The 27,818-nt window shown below is 45.9% G+C and overlaps 1 protein-coding gene across 1 annotated transcript; it reads left to right on the forward strand.

Annotated features, from left to right (window-relative positions):
• Positions 1-1,322: 1,322 nt before the first annotated feature.
• On the forward strand, positions 1,323-24,592 carry LOC308150485 (3'-5' RNA helicase YTHDC2-like; the record flags this gene model as incomplete). The annotated part of the gene is made up of 31 exons (XM_080523310.1): positions 1,323-1,491; positions 1,648-1,738; positions 2,178-2,374; positions 2,628-2,830; positions 3,212-3,378; positions 3,615-3,717; positions 4,297-4,453; positions 4,776-4,883; positions 5,172-5,323; positions 5,717-5,852; positions 6,144-6,270; positions 6,736-6,801; positions 6,998-7,179; positions 7,750-7,846; positions 8,873-8,960; positions 9,170-9,250; positions 9,438-9,520; positions 9,994-10,099; positions 10,228-10,347; positions 10,639-10,911; positions 11,297-11,423; positions 11,760-11,977; positions 12,641-12,836; positions 13,442-13,548; positions 20,376-20,495; positions 21,239-21,441; positions 21,987-22,137; positions 22,655-22,861; positions 23,711-23,893; positions 24,229-24,309; positions 24,587-24,592. 31 exons carry the CDS (start codon positions 1,323-1,325, stop codon positions 24,590-24,592), a joined length of 4,305 nt encoding a protein of 1,434 aa, XP_080379436.1.
• Positions 24,593-27,818: the final 3,226 nt, after the last annotated feature.

Raw genomic sequence — 27,818 nt, forward strand, 5'->3', positions numbered from 1 at the left:
GCCTCAACCACCGCCCTCAAGATGTCTGACTTGCTTAACTCCTTATCCTTTGTACCCACCACCACATCGACTATGAATGCTATTAAGCTTTCTTTTTTAACCACAATTGAATCTGCTGGTACCGAAGGGGGAGGGGCCCATGGGGTTGCTGATGGGGACATCTGAGATGAGCCAACATACACAGCCCCCCTGTCGCTTTTCCCGTCTACTTTCTTTACAGCCTCCGCATACGAAATATTATGCTGCTCTTTAACGTCCTGAACACGTTTCGCCCTCTCAAAGTGAGGACATCCCCGAAATGATGCCATATGGGCGCCCCCGCAATTACAACATTTCGGCTCATTATCGGTCATTTCATTTCGCAGTTTAGTAGATCATGACCCCCCCCCACATTTTGAACATCTTTGGTTGCCGCGACATGACGCAGCTACGTGGCCAAATCTCTGACATTTGAAGCATCTAAGCGGGGGCCTCTCATACTTTCGCACTTGGAACGACAAGCACCCAAAGAAAACCCTGGGTTGCCACCCATCCGTGCTTTAAATCTCCTTACTTCTTTAACTTTCTCCTGAGATACCCTGAGTTGTTCAGAGCTTCCTACGCTGAGCGTCGCTGAGCGTGCACTGCGTGACGTTTCTGGGTGCGTTCGTAAATGTGCTCTGAGAGCGCCGGAGCGCACACTGGGTTCAACGTCATAAACGGACCAAGTAATTTGATTGGACAAGAGGCATTCCACGAGTGCTGACCAGATTTCCCGCTGTTTTCAAACCGAAGAGACAGCGGGAACAAGAGACTGTGTACACGAAGAGGAACTTCAGAGGTAGCTTAGCTGCAAGCTATGCGATAGTGTGGTTTTATATTTAAAAAACATATATGAATGTTGTATCCAACGATGTGTGTATGATTCACCAATGAGTCGGTACAACGAAGTGACACATTTGTTCGGTATTTTCTGGTGCTAACAAATGAGTTGATGGCTAGCCGGGTGTTAGCGAGCGAGCTAACTTGTTTAGCTTCATTGGGAACTGCTCCAGTGCCTAGTTCAGACAGAGAGGTAGTGAAAGTTGAGTTGTAGTTTTGTTCAGGTAATAGCTAAAGCCAGATTTGGGACAGTCATCTAGCAAGTAGTAGTAGTAGGTCATTGCATCTAGCCATTTAGCCAAACACCGTTAATATCCATCTCTAACTTAGCTAAAGTCAGCTAAGTTAATCAGTAGCCTAGCTAGCAACGTGATAAGAATATAGCAAGCTACTTTGTCAGTTTGATCATTGCTAATGTTGATTATATGATGGTACATTTCTGTGTTGTACAGTGCATCAACATGTCCCGTCCCAGTACAGCCTCCCCCCAGTCTACCCCGGGCAAGTCTAACCATCCTGGTGGAGGGGGACCCAGGGGCAAAGGGCTGAAAGACATACAAGGCATAGAAGAGGAGGTGAAAATAGCGGTGAACATCTCCCTGGAGAGATTCCAGTACAGTGAGCAGAAAGGTAACAGTGAAATGACAATGAGTGCAGGAGGACAGTTGATTTGTTATTATTTCTTATCTAACATCCCACACTGTCTGGCTCTGCAAGATTAGCCAAGTTCAACGGATTATTTGTGTAGAACTCAATATATCAACTGTATGTCTTTTGATTCCACAGAGATGGAGTTTCCCTCTTCCTTCTCCAGCACTGAGAGGGCCTTCGTTCATCGCCTGGCCCAGTCCCTTGGCTACATCTCTAAAAGCAGAGGGTAAAGCTAGCCAGAATTGCATCCGTTTCCTATCTAGAGTAGGGGTCTTAGAATGGGACTAGTGTATAGTGTTTTGGGAAAATCTGCTTTAGGATACAGCCTGGTCACAGATCTGTATTTGCCTTCACCAACCCCTCTAACAAACGTGACAACATGGGCCCAATCCCTTTTTATTTTTATTTTACCCCTACCCCTCTTTTTTCGAGTGCCCCTCGCTTTTCGACTTGACCCCTCTGAACAGAGTTACAAGGGCTAGTGGTTGAAATCGTCCCCTATGAAATGGGATAACCCTTCATGACCCTGATACATCAGGTCATCAGTAGTAGCATAGAAAAGTATGAACACTCGCGATTTGTACATTTTTTAGCATTTAGCACCTTATTCCAAAGTGTCTTACAACAAATACATTTGACTAACTTTTTAATTGTCTCATATTCAGTAAGGGATCGAGCCGAACCCTCCATATCAGCAAGAAGGACGGTTCTGAGATTCCCCAGTCCATCATGACCTTTCACCTCTCCCAGAATTCCAAGCACTTGGTGCGCAGCCTGCTGCAGAGGTTCCCCATCACCAACAAGGAACGCACTGACCTGCTGCCTCGCGCTGAGAGGTGGTGCTCAGTGGCTCCGGAGCCTGGTGAGTGTGTGTGTGTGTGTGTCTGTGTGTGAGAGTGAGAGAGAGAGAAAAAGAAAGAAAGAAAGAAAGGGGGGTGATCTTCTGTTTCTATCCCTGTGTCTATGTGCCCACACTTATGGAGATCTGAAAGGTTTTGACCAACGTAAGCAAATCCTTTGGGATGGGTCCGACACAGGTTTTTGTGCGTAAGGACCGGGGGAGAGGCTACGGCTTAATTAGAGTTTTACATGAATTGTCTGTCTCACTCACTCAGAGAACAGCCGGGACAAGATCAGAACGTGCGGGCGGCTAGGCAGGGGCGTCCGCCAGGTGCCCGAGAGGAGAAGCCCGTCTGAGCTGGACTCCTTCCGCCGCTCCCTGCCCGTGTACGAACGCCAGGAGGAGATCGTCCAGGTCATCAAATGCAACCGCGTGGTCCTCATCATCGGGGAGACCGGCTCTGGGAAAACCACTCAGGTGAGAGAGAGGGGGCTCTGGGAGAACCACTCAGGTGAGAGAGAGGGAGCTCTGGTAGGGCTTTCACACCGGCAAAGAACCGTGCCGGTCGCGTTCGGAAACCTCCGAACGTAGGCGCTGTCTGGCGAACGAGCCCGATGAACGCGGGCTCGTTCGCCAGACAGCGCCAACGTTCGGAGGTTCCCAAACGCGAATGCGAACCGGCACGGTTCTTTGCCGGTGTGAAAGCCCTATGGGAGAACCACTCAGGTGAGATAGAGGGGGCTCTGGGAGAACCGCACAGGTGTTTGTCGATATCTCGTTTGCCTTGAGATTTGTGTGAATGCTGAGAATAATTCTTTATCTGTAAACTTAACTGGGAAGTGTTTTTGTTTTTCCCAGATCCCTCAGTTCCTCCTGGACGACGGCTGCAGGAACAAGATCCCGTGTCGGATCCTCTGCACCCAGCCCAGACGTCTGGCGGCCATCGCTGTGGCCGAGCGCGTGGCAGCAGAGAGAGGGGAGACCATCGGCAAGACCATCGGATACCAGATCCGCCTGGAGAGCAGGTAGACACTTCTGTCCTCTTTCACTGTGCGCTGTATTGAAAGTAATTCCTCCAGCCCTGTTATCAAAGAGTTTATTATTTTTTTTATTAGCTTAAATCTCACTGACTCCTCTGGTTGCCCCCTCCCCACCTACCTACTGTACCTCACATTCCATACGTGACAAGTCTCTACATACAGTACCTACTGATATGAATGAGAATAGCCCTGATTGACCTCTCTCTGTTTTGACCTCCAAGGGTTTCCCCTAAGACTCTGTTGACCTTCTGCACCAGCGGAGTCCTTCTGAGGACTCTGATGTCCGGCGACGAGACCCTGGCCGCTGTCACTCACGTCATCGTGGTAAGCTCTACCATCCCCCGGGCTGGTGGTGGACTAGTGGATAGTGAGTTGGACTGGTGATCAGAAGGTCATGAGTTCAAATCCCACCTGGGAGCCACCACCCTTGAGTAAGGCTCTCAGCCCTAAGTTACTCCAGGGAGACTGTCCCTGTAATCTCTAATCGTAAGTTGCTTTGTATAAAAGCTGCTAAATGGTCAAAATGTCATGTAAATGCTCCACACACGTGGCCAAATGGAACATTGAGAGATCCTGGTTTACCGGAGATTAAGCCCTAGTCCTGGACTAAATACACTTTTCGGTCTGAAAATCTCCATTGAGGATGCATTCTAGTCTCGGGATTAGTCTTCTGTTGTGTCCTAGAAATCAGCCCGAAGCACAGAAAAAGGGACAAAGTGCACCTTCTGTGCAACCACTTCAAAGTGTCCCAAGAAAGAGATTTGACTTAGCCGTATGTCATTTTTATTATAGTTAGCTGTTTTATCTGCAGTACATGGAAACACATAAAAAGTGAGTCATTGATTGGTTACTCCATTGGTGTAATACTAATAGTTTCAACTTCCTGTCTCTCTGTCCAATCAGGATGAGGTTCACGAGCGAGACGGGCTGACTGACTTCCTGTTGACTAAGATGAGGGACATGCTGGAGAAGATGCCCACTCTGAAGCTGGTCCTCTCCAGCGCTGCCCTCGACGTAGACCTCTTCCTCCGATACTTCGGACCCTGTCCTGTCATACACAGTAAGACTACCTTCATCCATAGCAAAGTCAATCAAACCTCATCCATAGCAAAGTCAAACCTCATCCATAACAAAGTCAAACAAACCTCATCCATAGCAAAGTCAAACCTCATCCATAGCAAAGTCAACTTTGATCTTCAGGCAGCCATACTGATTTTGGGTTGCGGATACAGAGATGATGGTACCATTTAGGGTCGTCTCATTTCATATGGGTGATCTCATTTCAAGAGATCATGACTTAACCATGTTACGGGGACTAAAGGCAGCCTTTACTGAAAGTAAGTTTTGGAAATGGATGACTACTATGTTCTGGTCTGTTCTAGTCAAAGGACAACCCTTCGAGGTGAGGCAGCTGTTTCTGGAGGACATCTTGAGGACGACGGGTTACACTAACAAAGACATGGTCACATACAAGACAGAGATGCAGAGAGGTAACCGTCAGTCATATTCTACTGCTTAATTACCTGCTTTCTGAACGTAACCTCTAGAAATGTAAATGTTTGTGTTTTTCCCCTCACAGTAAGTAATCAGTCAATGTCCAGGATGATCAAGCGTGTGTCGTCTCTGTTGTCGTGTGTGTGTGTGTGTGTGTGTGTGTGTGTGTGTGTGGGTGTCTGTGTGGGGGGGTGTGTGTGTGTGTGTCTGTGTGTGTCTGTGCGTGTGTGTGCGTGTGCGTGTGTGTGCGTGTGCGTGCGTGCGCGTGCGTACTCCCCCGCCAGAGGAGAAGCAGCAGACGTCTCTGACAGAGTGGTGTAAGGTCCAGGAGGGGGGCGCTCGCCAGGGGTCTCTGAGAAAGAAGACAGCGCCCTCTTGTGTCCTACAGGATAACGACCTGCTGGATGACAGAGGGGACGGAGTCTTCAACCAGCTGGTAAGGAAAAAGGGCAGTTCGGTTTCTTCCTTAGCCATTCTGTGATGCATCTCTCAATGTCTTTTGTTCTCAGTCCATACTGATTCACCAACAGGATCTTGTTTTGATTGATATGTGTACTCTGTGAATGGTGAGGTTGAATGTTAGACGATAGCATTATTTTTTTTTCTTAACCATTTAGCAGAGATTAGAGATTACAGGGACCGTCTCCCTGCTGTAATTTAGGGCTATGTGCCTTACTCAAGGGCACACTACTGGTGCTGTTCCTAGGTGGGATTTGAACTCATGACCTCCTGATCACAACATCTTAACAAAACATAACAGACATTACAGTATTGTTGAGCACAGTATGTTTCCCAACAGTCAGATGTCCTTGTCTGATTGTCTTGTCAGAATGAGAAGGATGTGTCGTCTCTGGACCCATGGCTGCTGAAGGAGATGGACGCCTGCATCTCTGACATCTTCCTCAACCAGGACGCAGACGCCTTCGTCCAGCTCTTCAACCTCATCCTCAGCGAGAACGTCAGCGGTACGACAGGGCTTTTATTTTTCATCCTTTCTTGTAATATCCTCATTAGCTCCTGTATACGTTGAGGGCCACAGATTAAGCCTAGTTTTTAGATCGTAAATCCCACTTTCAATATAGAACCTCCATTGAAGACGCTTTTTAGTCTAAGATCAAGCTTAACCTGTGTCCTGGGAAACCTGCCCAATGAACACAAAAACCTCTTTGAATGAATGTATGTTATACTAATATAACACAGGGATTGTGGGTAATGTAGTTCCCAGGCTGACCCTCCCTCCTCTTCCTCCTCTTCAGTGGACTACATGCACAGTGGGACCAGTGTCACTCCTCTCATGGCGGCGGCAGGCCGGGGCTTCCTCAGTCAGATGGAGCAGCTGTTGAGCATGGGAGCCAATGTCAACATCAAGGCCTCCAACGGCTGGTAAGGCAGCGGACCTGGGTTTGAATAGTATTTGAAATAGTACAGATACTTGACTGTGCTTGATTGAGTTTTCCCTGCACACAATTGAGCCAGTTGAGTAGTTCCAAAATTGCAAACTCCAGGCAGGTTCAAGCCAACAATATTTTCTAATTATTTTTGAAAACATTCTAATAGTAATTCGACCCACGTTCTGGGAAGCTGTTACCAGACTACTGTGATTTGTTTTGTCCTCGTTTAATTTTACAAAGCCTTTTGTTCAGGACAGAGGAGGCTAGTGAAGATAAACATTGGAGGACAGGCTTATTGTAACGAATGGAATGGAATGAGGAATGTTATCAACCACGTGCAAATCATACATTACAATGAGGCCTCCTGATTTCTACCTCCATCAGGCCCCTTGGTTCAGGAACACCTGATGATGCAGAGATATGTGAGATGTTGATCAATCCTCTTGTTTTGTTTCAGGACTGCTCTGGACTGGGCCATGCACTTCCAGCAGGCTGACGCATTGGATCTACTAGAATCCTCCCTGTGAGAGCTGTTTAAAATAACATTCCATATTGTGGCCAGGTTAACAAAGAATGACTGATTTAGCCAAACCTAATTCTGCAATGTGAAACAAACTCCAATTAGAGCTGGATATACCCTCATGTGAATGCAAGGAAAAGAAACGGACATAAAAAACTACTAACACAAAAATGCAAACAACTACCACCCCCACCCCCAGGTCGTCGCTGGAGGCTGGGAAGCTGGATGAGTCATCCCTGGTGCAGGCGGCGGCCGCCACGGAGCTGAGTGCCGAGGACCAGGAGCTGCTGAAGGGCTACCACCACAGCTTCGACGACGAGAGGGTGGACCTGGACCTCATCATGCACCTGCTGCACAAAATCTGCACCAGCTCAGAGGACGGTGAGAGACGGGGCGGGTCGGGTGTGTGGGGCGGCTGGGGCCCCCCGGGGGGGGGGGGGGTTGGGGGCCACTGCTGTGTGCTGGTAGGCAAACTGATAGTAGTCGCTCTATGAGTAGAGGGCTGCAAGGGAATTCTCCTGGCTGCACAGTGTACAGGTTTTTTACCTTTGCCTGCTTGCGGCTCTGTCATTATGTGAAGCGCATTGAGTCACATCTTGTGAGAAATGCGCTATACAAATAAAACTTGATTTGATTTGAGCTAGGGCCCCCGAACCAGCAACAAGCTAGCCAGCACACCAACACCACCACCACTATCTCATAAGGGTTGGCTGAAGCCACAGTGATGATGCTGATTATGCATTGAACAATTGGGCTATACAGCATCCAGAAACACTTTATTCAAAATGGAACTTAATTTAGAGTCATGCATATCTTTTTCCTTTTTTTGTTTTGTCAGTGCTAGGCCATTTAACAATGATATAAAAGGGCCAAACTAACTTCACACTATGCCTAAACATTGATTGATTTGTTTTAAAATTCAGTTTTTCCATGTTTGCTCTTCCATTCCAGGTGCTGTTCTGATCTTCCTGCCTGGCTATGATGAGATCGTGGGACTAAGGGACCGTATCCTCTACGACGACAGAAGATTCTCTGAGCACTCTCACAGGTAATAATGGCATCAAAACATGCACCTTAGTATGGCACTAACGGTGGGTCACGCTAAAGTAAAAACAGTTAAACAAGGAGTAATTCTGACAACTGTCAACAATTGAATGATTGAATCATCTGTATATCAAGGAAGCTAATGTTTCTATCCATCAGTCTATTTGGGTTTCGTAGTTATTTTGTTATTGTTGTCATTTGCTACTCATTTTCACAATGTTACTGTGTTTCCTGTTTAGGCACCTAGATTGTAGATTTACACCCAACACTTTAGCAAGTCAGGTTAGAGAGAGTGGGGGAAGCTTCAGTGACATCAATAGATCAACAAAAAATGGCCAAATAAATTACACAATATTCAATACACAGAACTAGGATTTGTTTACCCTCACAAATCCCAACCTTTGTGAGGGTTTTCGGTTAAACCGAAAACCGGGGTTTCTAAAAATAGCAATGGTCCCAAACTATGAAGTAATCTAATTGTGTTGCAACTGTGCTTCTGGTGTTTTCAACATGAATGTATTGTAGTAGTATAATAGGGCTCCATTATTTGAAATTGTCGGCTCAACAATGTCATTTTGAATCCCGTTTAACCGGTTTCTCGGTTTCAAAAACCTGAAACCGTCCATCCCTAGTGTAGGGTTAACCTCAACCAGGGGAGGCTGGTGGAGGTAGAAATCAGAGCACGGGTTCATTGTACCACATGGAACGGAATGAGGAATGGTATCAAACATGTTTTCCTCATTCCCACTCTGAGCATTACAATGAGCCTGTGATTTCCACCTCCACTATTTTTACATTATAACCATTTTTATCCAAAGCGATAACAACAATTAGAGATTACAGGGACGTTCTCCCTGGAGTAACTTAGAGCTAAGTGCCTTACTCAAGTGGTGGTGTTCCCAGGTGGGATTTGACCTTCTGATCACCAGTCCAACTCACTACTCACATCTATTAGGCCACCAGCCTCCCCTGACCTCAACCTGCTTCAGTCTCAAGCCTGTCGTGACATATGTTGTTGCTGGTCCATCAGGTACCAGGTGTTCACCCTCCACTCCAACATGCAGACCGCAGACCAGAAGAGAGTCCTGAAGAACACTCCTACCGGTGTCCGCAAAATAGTACGTCAGCAGTTTCTTTTCATGTGTTTCATACCATTCCTAATTTTTTTCACGTGTTTCATACCATTCCTCATTCCGTTCCATGCATTGCCATGAGCCAGCCCTCCGATTTTCTACCTCCACTATCCTCCCCTGTCACAAACGCACGAGGTGTAGATGAATACCCTGAGTGTTAACACCCGTGTGTATGTTTTTGTCTTTATTTCAAGATTCTGTCCACCAACATCGCAGAGACAAGCATCACAGTCAACAACGTGGTCTTTGTCATCGACTCAGGCAAGGTCAAAGAGGTACAGTGAGATTCACTTTGAAAACAACACCCTGTGTTATACCATCCCCGGGCCGTTTCTATGGCAGAGTAACAACAACAATAACAACAGTATACTGAGTGCACTCGTTCTTAAGAATTTCAGAGTCATGAACCAATCACCAATGTGTTAACGATGTGTACGTTCCCCCGACGTTTCCCCATGACAGAAGTCCTTTGACGCCCTGAACCACGTGACCATGCTCAAGATGGTGTGGATCTCCAGGGCCAGTTCTCTGCAGAGGAAGGGGAGGTGAGTCCTAGACGTTCAGAGACTCACCATCAGAATCTGATATACTTTATTAATTTCATCCACTGCAAGACTCATGATGATGATATGGAGTGGGTTCTCCTCTGTGCTCCTCGGAAACTCCTGAAATCACACCCTATTGGTTGTTCCTGAGATGGCTCTCAGTGGGGAAACTCATTTTTTTTTTTTTTTCTCTGCTCTTTTTGGGGGGGTCTATTGGTGTTGGAGCATATTTGTTTGTATTGTATTTATTGTTTATATATACGTATATATTTTTATTGTTTATGATGTGAAGCACTTTTTTACATTTGTCTATGTAAAAAGTGCCTTTCATTGAGATCTCAGAGTAATACAAATTTCCTAGTGGGACCTTTCTGAGTTCACCATTCCTGAGCAACACTTAAATGCAGCAGAAGTCTCATTATGTTTCATTATGTTTTCTATGAAACCCTAGTTGAAAACTAATGTCTCCTCAGAGCTGGGCGTTGCAGGCCGGGGATATGCTACCACCTGTTCAGTCGCCTCAGGTTCAAAAACATGCTGGAGTACCAGGTCCCTCAGCTGCTGAGGATGCCCCTGCAGGTACGTACATGCTAACACAATCACACACACACACACACACACACACACACACTAAAACACTCACACACACACTAACACACACACTGGCATAGTTTTATTTGTAGGGTTGACTTCTCTCCCTCCTCCAGAAACTCTGTCTCCACACCAAACTGCTGGCTCCCATCAACTGTCCCATCGCTGACTTCCTGGCCAAAGCACCTGAGCCTCCCCCCGCCATCATTGTTAAAAACGCTGTGCAGATGCTCAAGGTAAGAGACGCTAGCTTCCCCCACAACCCCTCACTCCACACTGTTGTTGTCTGCATATCGGATTTAAGCAGTACTTCTGTGTGCAGTTATGTTTTCCATCAATGTTTGATGGAATTAATTAATTCCACAGGTACGATTCTGTTTTTAAAAAATGATGGAGGTTTAAGGAGACTGTCTGCCTAGATAACATCTGATCTTAGTTATGCCATTTACTAGTATATTACCTGACGTTCGGGGGGGGTATACAAGACTATTCCATTGACCTCCACTGACTTCCTCCCCCTCCTCCAGACCATAGATGCCATGGACCAATGGGAGGACCTGACGGAGCTGGGTCACCACCTGGCGGACCTGCCTGTGGAGCCCCACCTGGGGAAGATGGTGCTGTGTGCCGTGGTCCTCAAGTGTCTGGACCCCATCCTGACTATCGCCTGCACCCTGGCCCACCGCGACCCCTTTGTGCTGCCCACCCAGGCCTCCCAGAAGAGGGCCGCCATGCTGTGCCGCCAACAGTTCACCGCAGGCACCTTCAGCGACCACATGGCTCTTCTCCGAGCCTTCCAGGTGAGGACAGAGGGGAGCCTGTTTTTTTTTGTTGTTGTTGTAGTTTCAGACTAGAGCCATATAGCTGTAGCGGAGGTGGATTGGAGTCATGCTCTTTTGATGAGGTAGTCCTGCCTGAGACATGTACAACTCAAGCATCTCCCTCAGACCATGAGGATGTCCTCTAGGCCTAATGGTTGCAGTGGTGTCTTCCATGTGGGAAACACGGGTTCAACCCCCCCGCACCCCACTTTTTCACAGATCGTCAGATCATTACAGACTTTTATCTCTTGTGTCTCCAATCAAAACATTTCTTTCCAGTGGGAACCTTTTCAAGCTGTCCTGATAGAGACAGCACATTGAATAAGGTGACATGTGTCTGCCTTTCCTGTGTCTTCTGTTGTAGGCGTGGCAGAAGGCCCGTGGCGACGGCTGGGAGAGGTCCTTCTGTGAGAAGAACTACCTGTCCCAGGCTACCTTGGAGATCATCGTAGGGATGAGGACACAGCTGCTGGGGCAGCTCAGAGCTATGGGTGAGACTTACCTGTTAAACACCTATCTTAGCCTGGCCTAGCATTATGAGCTTAGCCTGGGTTAGCATTACTGAGCTTAGCCTAGCCTAGCATTACTGTGCTTAGTGTAGAATTACTGAGCTCAGCCTAGCATTACTGAGCTTAGCCTAGTCTAGCATTTATAAGCCACCATGGATATCTCAGAACTACTGGTGAGACTTACCTGACCGTTACCACCTCTGGTTGGGAGGGTCAGGAGTCTTTATATCTTATCTCTCGTTAGCAGATTACTCAACTAGCGTAACTCTGTAAGGACCGCTCCCTCTCTTGATGTTTTTTTCTCTTGTGTTCTTCCAGGGTGTGTGCGGTCGCGCAGCCCCGGCCCCGGCCCCGGGGACATCCGCGACGTCAACCAGAACAGTGAGAGCTGGCCGGTGGTGAAGGCAGCCCTGGTGGCCGGGCTGTACCCCAACCTGATCCACGTGGACCGGGAGACCTGCTCTCTGTCCGGGACCAAGGAGAAGAGGGTCCGCCTGCACCCCACCTCCGTCCTCAGCCAGACACAGTACAAAAAGGTAGGCCGCCAAACACTACACATTCCCATACACCCGTTATAGGAACTAGCACTGGGGCGTTTGCGTGGCGTAGCTCACTAAGGTGCATGCCATGTAATTGCAGGGTCGCTGGTTCAATTCTGGCCATCCACCTATGCTGCTTGTCATCCCTTCTCTCTCTCACCCATCCTTCCTGTCAATCTCTACTGTCTCTATCACAATAAAGCAGAAATACCCTAAAATAAAAACAATTTACAAATTAGGATTAAAAACACACTTTCAATAGAAGATTCTCCATTGACGATGCTTTTTTTAGTAAAGTGTTCGGATTATTAAGCTTAACCTGTTCAATCAGGGGAAACTGACCCATAATGTAGGAGGCTTGTGAATCAATTAGGTCTGTGTTCTCAAGAGCAGGAAAAGAAGCAGAAAGCGCTAGAGTTGCTTTTTATAGGGCTCTCTACTCTCTGTGGAAGACCAAGCTTTATACATCATCCTCAGCAAATACTCAAGTGTCCCAAAGTACGTAAACAGTATTACCCCCAACTCAGTACACCATGAAAGAGACAAATGCCATTTACATTACCATTTACAATGAACTATTACTATTGACAATGCATTCTACAAAGGTATGCTCGTGTGACTGTAGGAACTCCATGTTGTTGTTTTGTCCCCAACCCTCAGATCCCCCCAGCCAATGGCCAGGTGGTGGCTGTCCAGTCCCTGCCCACCGATTGGCTGATCTATGACGAGATGACGCGAGCTCATAGGATAGCCAGCATCCGCTGCTGCACCGCGGTCACTCCCCTCTCGGTGGCCCTATTTGGGGGCTGCGCCAAACTCCCCGTTAGCGCCCTTCAGGAGCCCACCATGCAGAAAGGTAAGCTAGACTTCTCTCTCTTTATCGGATGAAAAACGGCGCATCCTTTTTGTATGTCAATTATCGCTACGAAAATTAACGAAATTAAAACGAAATAGCCAATAAAATCGACTAGAATGCAATCATTTCAGCCACTTCCTTCAGGCCGCCGTTACAGAACTCCACTGGCCCGGAAAAACACATATAAAAAATCATTCATTCCCACTGCAACCACCGCCCTGAACATTTTAAAATAGGAAGCACACTGTTTTTCTTTTAAACCACAACATTTTAGCTTTTTAAATCATAATACAGTTTTTTTTACTATTATTTTTAATTGACTGGACTTTTTAAATAGGCACTACATTTTATAAACACTGTTATATATGTGGAAACCGTATTCATGAACTGCACAAAGCCTGTCAAAGGAGAATTTCTGTCACTCTGTGACAGACAATAAAGCAAAAAAAAAAAGACTAAGATTGCTTGTCGTAACCTCGATTCATGAAAGTCTTGCGTGTATCGATTGCGTGTCTATTAGGGAATACATGTGCTGGTAACCACCACTAATACATGAGGTAATACATGTGCCGGTAACCATCACTACCGCTGCTCTCTCTGTGTAGATGAGGAGGTGAACGAGAGCAGCGACAGCGAGATGGAGGACCGCTCCACATCTCACCTGGCCCAGATGAAGATTGACGAGTGGGTCAACTTCAAACTCGACAGAGAGGTGAGGGAGATGTTATGAGTTTAGAGAGGTGTGTGTGTGTGTTGTTTTTGCAGCGCTCACATGACCTGTTTGTAGCGGTGTGTGTATCTGGGTTTCCGTTAACCGGTAATTACCGGTCTTTATCCGGTAAAATTTGTTGAAGTCCGACAAATTGAAAAGTCGTCGGACATATTGTCCGGTGAAAATAATTCCCTTTGAATACAATTCGCTAAAGTTCACATTCTGATTCCTTCTATTTTAAAAACAGGGTTCCCACGGTCATGAAATTCCTGGAAAAGTTATGGAATTTGAAAAACTATTTTCCAGTCTGGAAATGTTATGGAATTAACTTAACTGTTTTGGAAAAGTTTTGGAAATATACATTGTGTTTAAAATATGTTCACCGAGCATGTCGCCGGCGACATGGAACGAACACTGTTGTATAATAACTTCGCTCTCGTTCCGCATAGGAACAATACATTGTATGGTGAAACCTACATTGTAGCTACAAGTAGAGCCCACCCCCGCGTCTAGACCAACCAGAAGTCTCTATTCATAGCTTTCATGTGACGTCACAGCATAGTGGAAACGCCCACCTGACGGGCAAAAGGCACTTTTTGCGGGCAAAACCCACGGGCAAAACCCACTTTTTGCGGGTTAATAACTTTGATTTCCCGTGGGTTAGGAAAATAATTCCAACGTGTAAGAGAGAGAAAGAGGAGAAGCCAGGGAATCCAAAAGTTTTTGAATGGAGTCGATCCTCCACTCCTATCACCGTGGACACAGCAAGGAGCGAATTCCCGGATATAAATATTCCCTCGCCCCGCTAACAGCGGGAGTTGGGAGTTTCGTCCAGCAGCGGTAGAACTCCCGGTTGATCGAGTTTCATATTAAAAGTATATCTTCTCGGGGTGTCAGCGAGGTGGTTAAGGGCTCAAAATGACCGTATAATGATGGTGAATTTAGCAATAATAGTCTTGTGGTTGTACCACCTCCATAACCGGTGTTATTCACGGACAAAGCCGGTCAAGGAAGCACCTTTTGCGGGTTAATAACTTTGATTCTCCGGGGGTTAGGAAAATAATTCCAACGTGTCCGGATAGAGGAGAAGCCAGGGAATTCAAAACCATTTGAATGGTGTCAATCCTACTCTCCTATCACCGTCGTGTATCTTGATAGTTCTTCATGGGTGAGGTGGTCTAAATAGTAGGCAGCCGGTAAATTGCGTCCACTCGCCATTTTGAGCGATGTTGCTATGATACTTTTTGCCCGTCAGGTTGGTGGTTGCTAGGGAAGAAACCACGTGACTGAAAGCTATGAATATCGACGAGCCAATCGGAGGTAATGTTTTCATGTAGTGCGATGCCACCTAACTTGCTTGTTCGCTAATGCTACATAATAATGATCGGCAGTAGGTAGATCTTTTTGTATATCACAGCCTATCCATGTGATTTGCAGATTCGTCCTACTTGCTGGCTATCGTATAGCCTATAATAATTAGTTTGTATAGTTCGCGATGCCGTGGTGAGGAGAGAAGACAAGAGATGAAAAACACTGCTGGGGGTCAGTATAGTAATGTGGCCTGGAGAAGGGAGGAGGTTCATTAGTTTTGATGTTCTTATATTCTTATTATTGCTTAGTCCCTTAGCAGGAAATAAATCTGGGCCAGTTGGCTTCAAAAGGACCATTGTTTAGTTTCTGTCCACAGTCTAGCTGCACCTGCAGACCAGAACGCACCATGTCCTCCACAGGGCTTTCAGACACATACAAAGAAATGAATAAGAAACTGCTTTGAAATGTGAATTCTGTCCAAAAACGTCTGTGAACTGAGCTAACAGTTTTGTCTATAGTTATATACTTGTGTGGAGTGTTTTATTTTAGTGTATTTATACCTAAGGCCTCATAGAACAATTTTCAACATCCAAAAGTCTTCTATCTCATTCTGTACAGTTTGTAATCAATACATATTGTAAAGTTTTAGAACTGTTTTTTGTTTTATTTTGTATGTTGCTTTTGTGGTCATTTTGAAATACACATAGTCTCCTAAAATTATATATGATAACATACCACAAAAGAGCATTTTGCGCTGAATACAATGATATGCAACACTTGATAGTTCCATTTGGGATTACATAAGCTTATTCCAAATTAAAATTATTAAAATTGGGAAAATAGAACAATAGACCCCTGGGGGTTAAAATTCCTAAAAGATGTTTGGTAAAAAGTGTTACCGCAATCCTGCACCAATAGACCGTTCAAACTAATATGACGTGATATAACATATGTAATCAGCTAGTTGGCGGGAAAGCTAGTTCGTGGCAGAATTTAGAAAGTGCATGGACATAGTTACAAGTAGCTATCTATTGCTGCTGAAAAATGCCTGGAAAATGTTCCTTCAATAATTTATGGCTTTTGGACAACAAATATAAAACATGGCTCAAGAGAGAGGCAGACCCTGGCCGTGCTGCATGTAGAGTGTGTGTGAAAACGTTTGATGTTAGTAACATGGGAGAAGCGTATGTTCATTTGGTCGGGACTGGAGGAAGAGCGGAGAGGCACAGAATCCAAGTCATTTTCCACGATATTCTAATTTATTGCACTGCTCCTGTATGGGTGCCATAGACTCCAACGCCATTGTGCAATGCCCCAGGATAGGTGGTAATGTTGGATAGACACAACTTCCCTTACATTAACCATGCTACATTTTTGCTACACTGCTGAGGCTCATTATTGCGCTCTATAAACTAAGTCATGGAAATTAGGTAAAATATTATGGAAAAGTTATGGAAAAGTTTTGGAAAATCATTGGTGAAAAAGTGTGGGAACCCTGTAAAAAAGACGAATATATAGGCTATGTATTTCTTTTATTATGATATGATTTGACACCGGCATGATGATGACTCCTAATGTGTAGGCCGGCCTATGCGAAACAGCGCACAGGTGCCACATGGGATTGATGCCAGATGGGATTACAGCTTAACCAGTCTATTACCGCTTAAACACAGTAGCCCATTCGGCGGTAACCCATGCCTATCTGGCAACCCTGCCAACCCGTCCACCATAATAATACGCAAACGTTGCAGCTCAAAGTGCACCATAGCGAGCGATTAAATTAATGGAAAGATGGCAAAACAAAGTAAGCTTAGCAATTACTTCATGAAGCCAAGCAACAATGAGTCTGAGCCTGAGGAGAAGTCTGACTCTGAAGAGATGGAGGCCGCGGCGGCTGACGCCGTCGTGGCTCCTCCAGCCAAGAAGTCTCGTGGATTCAGAGTTGAATGGAAAAAAACTTTCCCCTGGCTGCGTTTAGATGAGGAAGCCGGAAAAATGTTCTGCTCACCGTGCGAAACATCGGGGAGGAATAATGGATTCACGAGAGGAGCAACTAATATGAGAATGTCGGCTCTCACTGATCACAGTCGGTGCAGACAGTGACCACATATCGGCGGTCAGTTTGAGGCAACAGCAAACCGCTATGCAAGGCCACTGTGAGCAGGCTAATGCAACGGCTAACAATAAGCTGCACTCTCAGCTACAAGTTGCCTTTCACATGGCAAAAAATGGCATCGCATGTCATCAGTATGTGGGTCTGACTGAGCTACTGAAAGCAGTTAAGGCTCCAGATTTTGTCTCGAGTGAGGGCATTTACCGCCACAGCGACTCTGTTGATGACATGGAAAGGGCACTGGAAGACGTTGTGATGGATCAGCTGGATGAAAAGCTAAAGGGGAGTGACTTCATTGGCATTATCATTGATGAGACAGTAAATATCACCGTGGACAAGAAGCTGATTATATACGTGAAGTTGGAAATAAAAGGAAGAGTTGAGACATGTTTTCTGGGCAATTATGATGTGCACTCCGGGACCGCACAGTGTATATTTGACAAAGTGGTGGAGGTGCTCCGCGAGAGAGGTGTGGAGCTGTCCCGCGTCATTGGCCTGGGCTCGGATGGGGCCAGTGTAATGATGGGAAAGCGTGCTGGAGTTGGTGCTCTTCTGAAGAAACAGAGTGCGTTTTCCATTCAGGTGCACTGTGGTGCCCACGAGTTGCACTGGCCGCGCTAGATGCGGCAAAGGCTGTTGACCAGGTAGGAGCCTACAAGCGCACAGCTGCTTCTGTGTACTCCTTTTACAAGCACTCAGCCAGCAGGACCAATCGCCTCCGTCAGGTGACAGCAGATCTCAGCGACGAAGACATGACGAGCCTAAAGCAGCCGTGCGCTGTCCGCTGGCTATCCTTGCACAGGGCAGTGGAGGGTATAAAACGTAACTGGCCTGCTCTGGTGATGGAGCTAAATCAAGAGGCTGTGGGAGGAAATGCCCAAGCCAAAGGCATCCTAGGTCAAATCCAGCCGTATAGCTTTATCGCCTGGACTCACGCACTGGCTGATGTGCTACCGGTGATGACCAAACTGAACTTGGTTTTCCAGAAAGACGACGTCAATCTGGCCATGATCCGACCAATGGTTCACGCATCCGTAGCGGCACTAACACAGCTACGAGATGCCCCAGGCCCAGAAGAAGTGAAGTTCCAGGCGGACTGCCAAGACGGCCTGTACAATGATGTCAGAGTGACACATGTAGGTGACCGGTCCGTTCAGGCGTTTAAAAATGCCCGAGCACGCTACATCCAGCATCTAGTAGATGCACTACACGAGCGATTCCCCGAAGATTCCCTAGATGTACTGAACAGCTTCGACATCCTTCTGAACCCCTCCCAATACCCACAGACGCAGGATGGTAAGTAGAAGCTAGGCCTGTTTAATTAAGTTGGTTGCAAAATGCATAGTATAATTCTTAGGCCTATCCTTTTTGAATAACCTAAAATGCTTGTCTAAATTGCGAAATGTAGACTATGGCCGCCGCCCATCATAGGCTAATAATAATTATCATCATCATAATAACAATAATAATTATTAGGCTATAATAACAACAATGATGAAAACAACAGGATAACATTTAAACCTTCCTACTTTTCAGTTAATCTGGCTGTTGATGTCATTTTGTCATAAAAAAAAATAGGCCATCACTGATTCATTATCACTCATTCCGTCCCCTCAGTGCTTGAAGAATATGCTAAACCGGCCATCCAGACCATCATTGGTCATTTTGGCCAAGAAATGACCAGCGATGATGACTCAGCACCAGCCACAGCCCCGGTCATCGATGCCACAAACGTGCAACGAGATGCCATCGGTGTCATGACAGCGCTTCGTGGTTATGGGGGCTTGCGTTTCTCAACAGCCTGCGAAGTCCTCATCCGAGACTTCAGCGAAATTTACCCAGAGTGGGCCACACTGGCCAAGATAGCCTGCTTGATTCCCGTCTCCAGTGTGCCTGCAGAGAGAGGATTCTCTCTGCAGAACCGAATTAAAACTGCGGACCGAAGTCGCCTTGGGGAGGGCAAGGTCACACGGCTAATGCGCATTGCAAGTTGCGGAGAGACACTTTGCAGCTTTGATTTCAAGTCCGCAGCTGCACGCTTCAATGCTGCCAAAAAGCGACGTAGGCCTAATAAGTAGCTGAATTATATGAGCAGCCATTGTTATTTTCAGAGTTTTTACTCTAGGCTATTTTATTTAAGGCTATCCCCTATCTATCTGAGAAAAGGCATAGGCGATAGGCCTAGGCTGTAACATCGAACGGAAATTAGCCTATACATACGCATTGCAAGTTAATTTAAAGCCTATTTATTTTCAAAGAGTTTTATTCTATTTTATTTTATCTGATAAAAGGCATATGAACGGAAATTAGGCTAGCCGTGTCACGCCAGAAGCCTACATGCGTGCACTGTTACTGTTCAATAAAATGTTATACATCTAGACATTGTGGTATTTCTTTATATACGTATCCCAGACTGCCTATCAATTGTTTCTCAATAAACAGTTATGTTCTCCTCATTGTCATACTCCCGAGCTAAACGAAATGCCTTCCCAACCAGCGAGACCTGGTTATAGAAATGACGTTGTTTTATTGATTTTTAAAAAAAGGGTAAAACTGGAAAGAGAAAATAGAAAACTCACATTAATCCCAAACAATTTAACAAACTTCAGTTAACGTAATGTGCAGTCCGTTCATTGATGCTGTCTGTTCAGTTCCCAGTGAGGCGCCCGTTCAGCGCTGGACCCGTTCAGCGCTGGATTTGACGCATGGCATAGCGCGCATGCGTCAAATCATGTTATATTATTATATATTATATAGCTCGCATCTAATCGTATCGGATGAGAAATAGACATTAAATGGCATATATAGGCCGCTACACAACAGTAATCACCGCGACAAACAGCTATATTATATTTTAATTATTAAATTATTATTTAATTATGATGACCGGAATAATTCACGTTTGTCCGGTAAATCGAATTCTTCCCGGACACGATGTCCGACGGCAAATTTTTCTAACGGAAACCCTGGTGTGTATATCTACATTTTTCAGCCATAGTGAAAGGACTCGGGCTAGCAGGGCTAGCAGTTCAACCTTCAGTCTGAAAAAGGAGTCATATTGACCCCTGGGCCCAGTTGTTCAAAACTTTAAATCTGGATCAGAATGATTCTTCTTTTTTGCTATCCAGGATCAGATCTATCTGGCTGATTTTGAGTCGTATAGGGGAAATCAGTCAGCTCGATCTGATCCTGGATAGCAAAAAAAGAATCAGGTTCGTTCTGATCCAGATTAAAAGTTTTGAACAACTGGGCCCTGAAGACAGCTGGGTGTTTCATCAGAAAAGCAGCTTTCACTCTGCCTCTCACTCTCTGACATTTTATTAAACTATTCTCCCCCTCTCTCTTTCTCCCCCCTCTCCTCCGTCTCTCTCTCTCTCCCCCTCCGTCTCTCTCTCTCTCTCAGATGGCAGGCCTGGTGTTTGAGTTGAGACAGAAGTGGCATGGTCTGTTCCTGAGGAGGATCCGCTCTCCCTTGACGCCCTGGTCCCAGCTGGACGAGGCCACCATCAGGGCCCTGGTCTCGGTGGGTGATAGTTGGATGGACGGATGGATGGATGGATGGATGGATGGATGTCTCACATATTTGTGACACGGTTTGGTCATTTGGGCTGCAAGTCAGCAACCAATTTTATTTTGAAACACGGAAATACATTTCAGCGTTGTTGAAAATCACAACACAAACTCACTAGTCAAGCCAAAATACTACAATGCAATGGATTCGGTGAGTAATCCCCACTGCTACCTAGTAAATTATAACACTACTTTACATTGTTAGCAGTCTCACAAAACAAGCTGTGTTAGTTGATTAGCGATTGTGTCGCAGCGACTTGCGGACTAATTGACCAGACCGCGTCACGTTTGGACAGTACGTTTGTAGGTGTGAACGTTCAAGTTGTATAAACAGCATACAGTGCACTTTTAATTCTCTCAATGACCCCTTGACATGAATGACATGAATTCAAGATTCAAATTCAGAATGTCTTTATTGCCCCATTTGGTTACAGCAAGATGAAAAAAGATGTTACAAATATAATAGAGGTGTGTAAGTGGCGTAGCATGATGCCATATCATCGCAGGGTCCTCGGTTCGATTCCGGCCGTCGACATATCCTGCATGTAATCCTCCTCTCTCTCTCTCTCTCTCTCTCTCTCACCCATCCTTCCTGTCAATCTCTACTTGTCTCTATCCCAATAAAGCCGAAATGCCCTAAAACATATTTAACAAAAGAATAGAATAATGTCCAGTCATTGTGTTGTTTTGTCCCAGGTGTTGGGTGCGGAGGAGCAGTCGTCAGGCCTCCAGCAGCCCACTGGCATCGGCCAGCGGCCGCGCTTCATGTCCTCTGAGGAGCCCCCCCAGACCGCCGCCTCCTCGAGGAGCAGCAACAGCAGGCGGACCCCCGCCTCCAACGACACCGCCGACCTGCTGGACGACTCCCCCGCACCCACACACCCACATGGCACGGACAGGTAGCCAGCAACACATCTTAACGTTAAGAGATAAAAGAACGTTGAGCAACTGTGAATTGAATGTTTTATCTCTGTCGTCTCCAATGATAATATACAAATATATATATATATATTGTGAGGAAAGGAATAACGAGGAAGATGGTCTAGTCGTCTAAATGTAGTTGTTTGAATGGCAGCAGCTCCCTATAACAGGAGACTTGACCTGAGACACACACAACCACAAATAGGCTGGACGTCAACCGATAGAAAGAGAGTTGCGTACTCACTCCCATGCTAATGAGTGATTCCCCATGATGCTAATGAGTGATTCCCCATGATGCTAATGAGTGATTCAACCAAGCTGCCTCCTTCTTCAAGGTTTCACTCTGTGCCTGACCTCAAACACACATGGCTATTCGGTTGTTAAGTCGTGACGTGTTTCCGGGTCCAACGTTGGCTGAGGCTCTCTCTTCGAAATGCCACAGTGTTGTGTCCCTTGTTGTATGAATAGATCCTAGTCTAAAAACGATTGAACTGTCGATTGAACCCCCCCCCCCCCCCCCCAGGTCCTCCAGGCTGTCCCCAGCCCTCCTCCAGCCTAAACCCTCCCACAGCAGAGACAAGCCCTTGCTTCACTCCAAACGCTCGTCAGACGACCACTCCTCCACCAAGTCCACTGACTCCTGTAACAGCCCCTCGCCCACCTCCTCAGGAAAGGTACACACATACACACACACCCACACACGCTCACTCACTCACTCACTCACTCACCCCACCCACCCACTCACACACACACACACACACACACACACACACACACACACACACACTCACTCACTCACCCCACCCAACCACCCACCCACTCACACACACACACACACACACACACACACACACACACACACACACACACTGACTCTGTAGTCTTTATCAGCCCCCATAACGGCTAACCTCCTCTGGCAAGGTACACACACACACTCACACACACACACATGCTCACTCACCCAACCCACTCACACACACACACACACACACACACACACACACACACACACACACACACACACAGACTCTGTGGTCTTTACCAATCCCTATAACAGCTCACCTCCTCAGGAAAGGTACACAGAAAATGATTTCCACACAAACTGTCCTCCATCCATTCACTCACTTCTTCACTCTCACCCTCCCCTTTCTTCCATCCCTCGTCTCCACCCGGGGCCCCCCCACCCTCTAGTGCTCCAAGCCCCTCTCCCCTCGCCAAGGCAGTGCAATGGTGCGTTACTTCATCATGAAGAGCTGTAACCTGAGGAACATCGACATCTCCCAGCAGAAAGGCATCTGGTCCACCACTCCCTCCAACGAGCTCAAACTCAACAGAGCTTTCCAGGAGGGCAGCCTGGTGCTGCTAGTCTTCTCTGTCCATGGCTCGGGACACTTCCAGGTACAGCATGTTCCAGAACATGAGGAGAGTGTCTGGTAGATTGTGTGACCTGGATGGAATTTGATCTGGAAGGCATTGAATTAAGCCCCTTTCACACATACGAGCCTTCCCAGTAGATTCCATGCAATTTCCCGTGGCGGTGTATGTCTGAATGCGTCTGACCAGGGAAATTACCCTGGTCGAGACCACGTATAATTCCATGGAAAGTACCGTGTCATGGTTTGTCTGAACGGAAGCCTGAACATTGCCTGGTCAGTCTCGTTTCACAGCTGTCCTGCATCGCGCAACCAGCAGGCATAGTTAGCTAGATTACTTACTTAGCTAGCTTACTTGTACTTATCAAATGTACATCTTATGATATAGAAGCAGTGCACACACACCGTCTCCTCTCAGTTATCTTGCATCGCGCATAGCCCGCAGCGCAGAGCGCATATGTATAACTTGTATTATGCTTATCACCAAGTTCTCCCATACTGTGCTTATGGACTAGTATAGTATGTTTATATCAACAGTAATCAAGTGCTTTAGTTGGCGAGCGAACATGGTGATGGTAAGCGCTGGTAATACGAGTTGACGCGCTGGAACGAGACAGGCGCGCGAGACCGCCACACACCCTTATCTGCCACATATCATACCTCCGTCCCACATGTATTAATGCCCGGTCGACACAGCTTGGGATTCCATGGAAATTACAGGGAACTATGTGTGAAAGAGGCTTTAGAAAGTCTGGGGTTGTCATGTACTTTATAGGTGTGTGTTTGAGAGACTGTCAGAGAGAGAAACACACACACAACTGTGCATCAGACAGAGAGCGAGAGCGCAGACTCAAATGTTTTTGTTTTGTCTCAGGGCTACGCGAGGATGACGTCTGACATCGGCCAGGAGCGCTGCCAGGACTGCGAGTCCACTGGGCTGGGGGGGGTGTTCTGCGTGGAGTGGATCAGGAAGGAGAGCCTGCCGTTCCAGTACGCCCACCAGCTCCTCAACCCCTTGAACGACAAGAAGAAGAGGCAGATCAGCAGAGACGGACAGGTGAGAGAGAGAGAGAGAGAGAGAGAGAGAGAGAGAGAGAGAGAGAGAGAGAGAGAGAGAGAGAGAGAGAGAGAGAGAGAGAGGTGCGACAGATGTTAGTACGCACGTCACATTATCCCTCTCACCTCATTTCTGGACAATTTCTATTATAATTGTGATTATTATCTACTATTTCTATCTCGCTTTCCCTTTCTTGGGTCATTCTTGTTTTCGCTCACTCTCCTCCTTTTTGGGTCATCCTTTGTTCCCTCCTTCTCTCTGAGTCATCCTACCCTCCCTCCCTCCATCCTCACCTCTCTGTCTCTCTCCTCCCCCCCCCCCCTCCCCTCCTGTAGGAGTTGGAGTCCCAGGCTGGAGGTCTGCTGCTGCAGCTGTGGGACAGACTCTCAGGGAAGCAGCAGCTTCAGCAACACGAGGTACACAACAGGCTACCACTTCCACAGGCCTCGTCTTTACCAGCAGACTTCATAGCATTACACATAAACACACAACAACAACAACAACAACAACAACAACAACAACAACAACAGCAACTACAGCAACACAAGGTACAGCCGACCTACAACCACAGACCTCCATTTTAGGAAGTCTTCGTTAAGTTATGAAATGTTTTACTTATTATTATTATTATTATTATTATTATTATTATTAAGTAGTAGGGCCCCGTAAGCAGTTGTCTCTCCCTCTTCTCAGCCATGAAAGGTTGCGCTGCTTCGATGAAGACTTGAAGAACCTCCCTCCCTCCCTCCCTCCCTCCCTGACTGTGAAGCAGAAGTTTGCAGTTAATGTTCAGACTGTTGGTCACTTTTTTGTTGCTTTGTTTACAGGAATGTTAAATGTTAAACCTGGGCAGTGTTTTATATCTGTTTAGTTTATCCCTGACAAAAGTAGGGAAGGTTTAAAACCACAAATTGTTCATAATTTAGGAATATAAAGGTACTGTTTTATATCACAATCCCTTGAGTGCTTGTGGGTCATTCTTCTGCATCCACGTGTCCTTCTTAGGCATAGAATAGCTGAACACACTGAATCCACATGTCAGTTCGTTTTTTATGTGACCTAGGAAACACACACACTTCAATAGTGCAAGTAAAGATTTATTTGCTACATATTTACATTCTTTCCATTCTTTCCATATCCAGTGGATTGTACGATGCATATTTGAACTGAAGCATTAAGACAACTTACTCACTTTAAACATACATTTTAGAGCTTATAGTTTACTCACTCACTTCCTCCAGCTGTGTGTCTGTGTGTGTATGTATATGTGTATATGTGTGTTATACCAGGCATTTATTTATTTTTTTGCAGCAGTAACGTTTGTATGGATGTGTATAGTGAATTGGGTTCTCATGTCAGGCAGGGACGGTGGTTAATTTTCATTACTGAGGTCGCCCCCTGTTGGTGGCGTGGAGCATTCGCAGCAGCATATCCCCCGCTGAAGCTCCAAGGGTTTCCTTTTTTTTTTTTTTATAATCTGTTTATTCATTTCTTTTTTTCATCAAAAAAACACAAAACACTTGAACAGAAAAACAAACAACAGGAGAGACAGACGCCACAAACGGGGAAAAAAACAAAAACAAACAAGATACAAGTAATACACAAACAATGAAGCAGACAAACAAAAATAAAAATATATAAATACATTTTTAAAAATCTGGGTACAAAGGTACATTTCTTTTGGGGGGGTATGCATGGCAGGGCGTGAACATAATAATCAGACAGCCATCCATCCATGATCTCAGAGCTAAAAAAAACAAAACAGGGAGAGCCACTTATGTACTGTGCAGTCCTTGCAGTAATGTAGAGGCCAGTCTTGGGCCAATAAAGGCCAGATATGGATCCCACATACTGTGGAAATGGTCAGTTCTGGAGTGCAACATTGCTGTAACAAATTCACAAGGAATGCAGCTCATAATAATGTTGTGCCAGGAGTTCTTTGAAGGAGAGGCTTCTTTAATCCAGTATAGTAGAATGTTCTTCCTTGCAGCAAAAGTGAGCAAATTAAACAGTCTCTTATGACTGGGTCTTGTAATATGACAGTCGGTAAAGCCAAGAAGCAGATTTACAGGGTTAAGCTCAATAGGTGCATCAAAAATAAAGGTCAGTTCGTCTACTACACTTGACCAATAATTCTGTATCTTCGAACATGACCAAAAACAGTGAATAAAATCACCAATAAAGGTTTGACATTTACAGCACATTGGGGAAGAATCTGGATACATTTTGTTTTTGAGTGCAGGAGTTATATGTATACGTGGAGAATTTTGAGTTGAGTTGATTTAAACCGATTACAAACAGATATATCTTTGGCATATGTCCAGACCTGCTGCCAGTCTGGGGCTCCAATAGAGATACCCAGATCTCTTTCCCACGCCACTTTAGTGGCCAGGGAGGTAGGCGGTAAAATAGAGATGAAACATTTATAGAGAGTGTTAATTCGTACAGGAACTTGGAGAGATAAGATCTGTTCAATCTGTGAGACTGTGTTGTTAGTTATTAATGTGCTGTCCTTAACAATAAAATGTTTAAGTTGTACATATTTAAAATGATCCGATTTGAGAAGGCCGAGCTGATGCTCTAGCTGAGAGAGAGACAGTAAAGTTTGCCCCTGAAACATATCCCCAAATACCTTCAAGCCTTTTGCATGCAGTTTCTTATAGCCCCTGTCCGCACGGCCTGGTTCAAAATCGGGGTTATCTAGAATTGGAGTAAGGGGAGAAGTTAATTCAGCACGACCCTCTATCTTACGAGTACAATTCCAGGCTTTCACTGTACATAGTGTAATAGGATTAGAGCATGCTTTTTAAAGAGATTTAAGGTCTTTAAGAAAAAGCAGGTTCCAAAGGGGGCATTTAGATTGAGAATTCTCAATATCAATCCAAACTGATGTTGGGTCATTTTTAAACCACTTTGCCATTACACAAAGGTGCACCGCTAACTGATAGAATCTAAGATTGGGTAAATCTAGGCCCCCATCGGAGCCAGACACTTGGAGTTTAGCTAGCTTCAACCTTGGTCTCCTTTTGCTCCATATGAAAGAGCTTAGCCATCCCTCGAGTTCTTTAATGACCTTATTAGATAATAATAGTGGAATCATTTGTAGAGGATAGAGAAGTCTAGGAAGAATATTCATTTTGATGAGGGCAACCCTGCCCAACCAAGAGAGAGGTAGAGGAGCCCAGCGGTCCAAATCTGCTTTAATCGAATTCAAGGGTTTCCTTCTGCTCTTCGGCAGGCCAATGTTTACTATCACCAAGGCAGTCTGGGTCCAGTGTACAGCCCTCTGCAGAAATATAAAATACATTAATCACACATATTTATACAGCATGATTTGTAGCTCTGGCCTATAGCCTGGAGTGTGTATGTGTGTGTGTGTTGGTGGGTGAAGTGGTTTGAAGGCAGTAGAGGAGTGGGATAGCCTGGAGTGTGTGTTACCAACCAGTGTACGAGCAGAGACAAGGGCAGGTTACATGGGGGAGAGAGGGTGATGCTTGTGTGGTATCAAGAGGTAGGGAGTGTGGAGCAGGGGGGGCTGGTGGAGGTAGATATCTGAGGACATGCTCATTGTAATGCATGGAGTTGAATAGGGAATTGTATCAAACATGGTACTGATACCACTGGTATCATTCCTCATTCCGTTCTCCGATTTCTGACTACCTCCAGCAGCTTCCCCTGGTGTGGGGGGGGAGGGGGGGCAGTGGAGTTCACACTTCAACTAGACACTTTTATCGATGTCCAAGAAGCAAACAGACGATTGCTCTAAAACAGACACATAGGAGAGAATATGCTCTCCCTCTTACCTGTGTCACAGCAGACCCCCGGCGCTGCGCAGCGTCCCTCTTCAGACCCGCACACTCTTCCTCCAGCCTCGCAGGGAGATGGCAAGTAGTTCTCCTCCGCACAGCTGGCTGCCTCTGGGGAA

Source organism: Nansenia antarctica (assembly GCF_963989245.1).
Source record: "Nansenia antarctica genome assembly, chromosome: 2".
Classification (NCBI taxonomy): Eukaryota; Metazoa; Chordata; class Actinopteri; order Argentiniformes; family Microstomatidae; genus Nansenia; species Nansenia antarctica.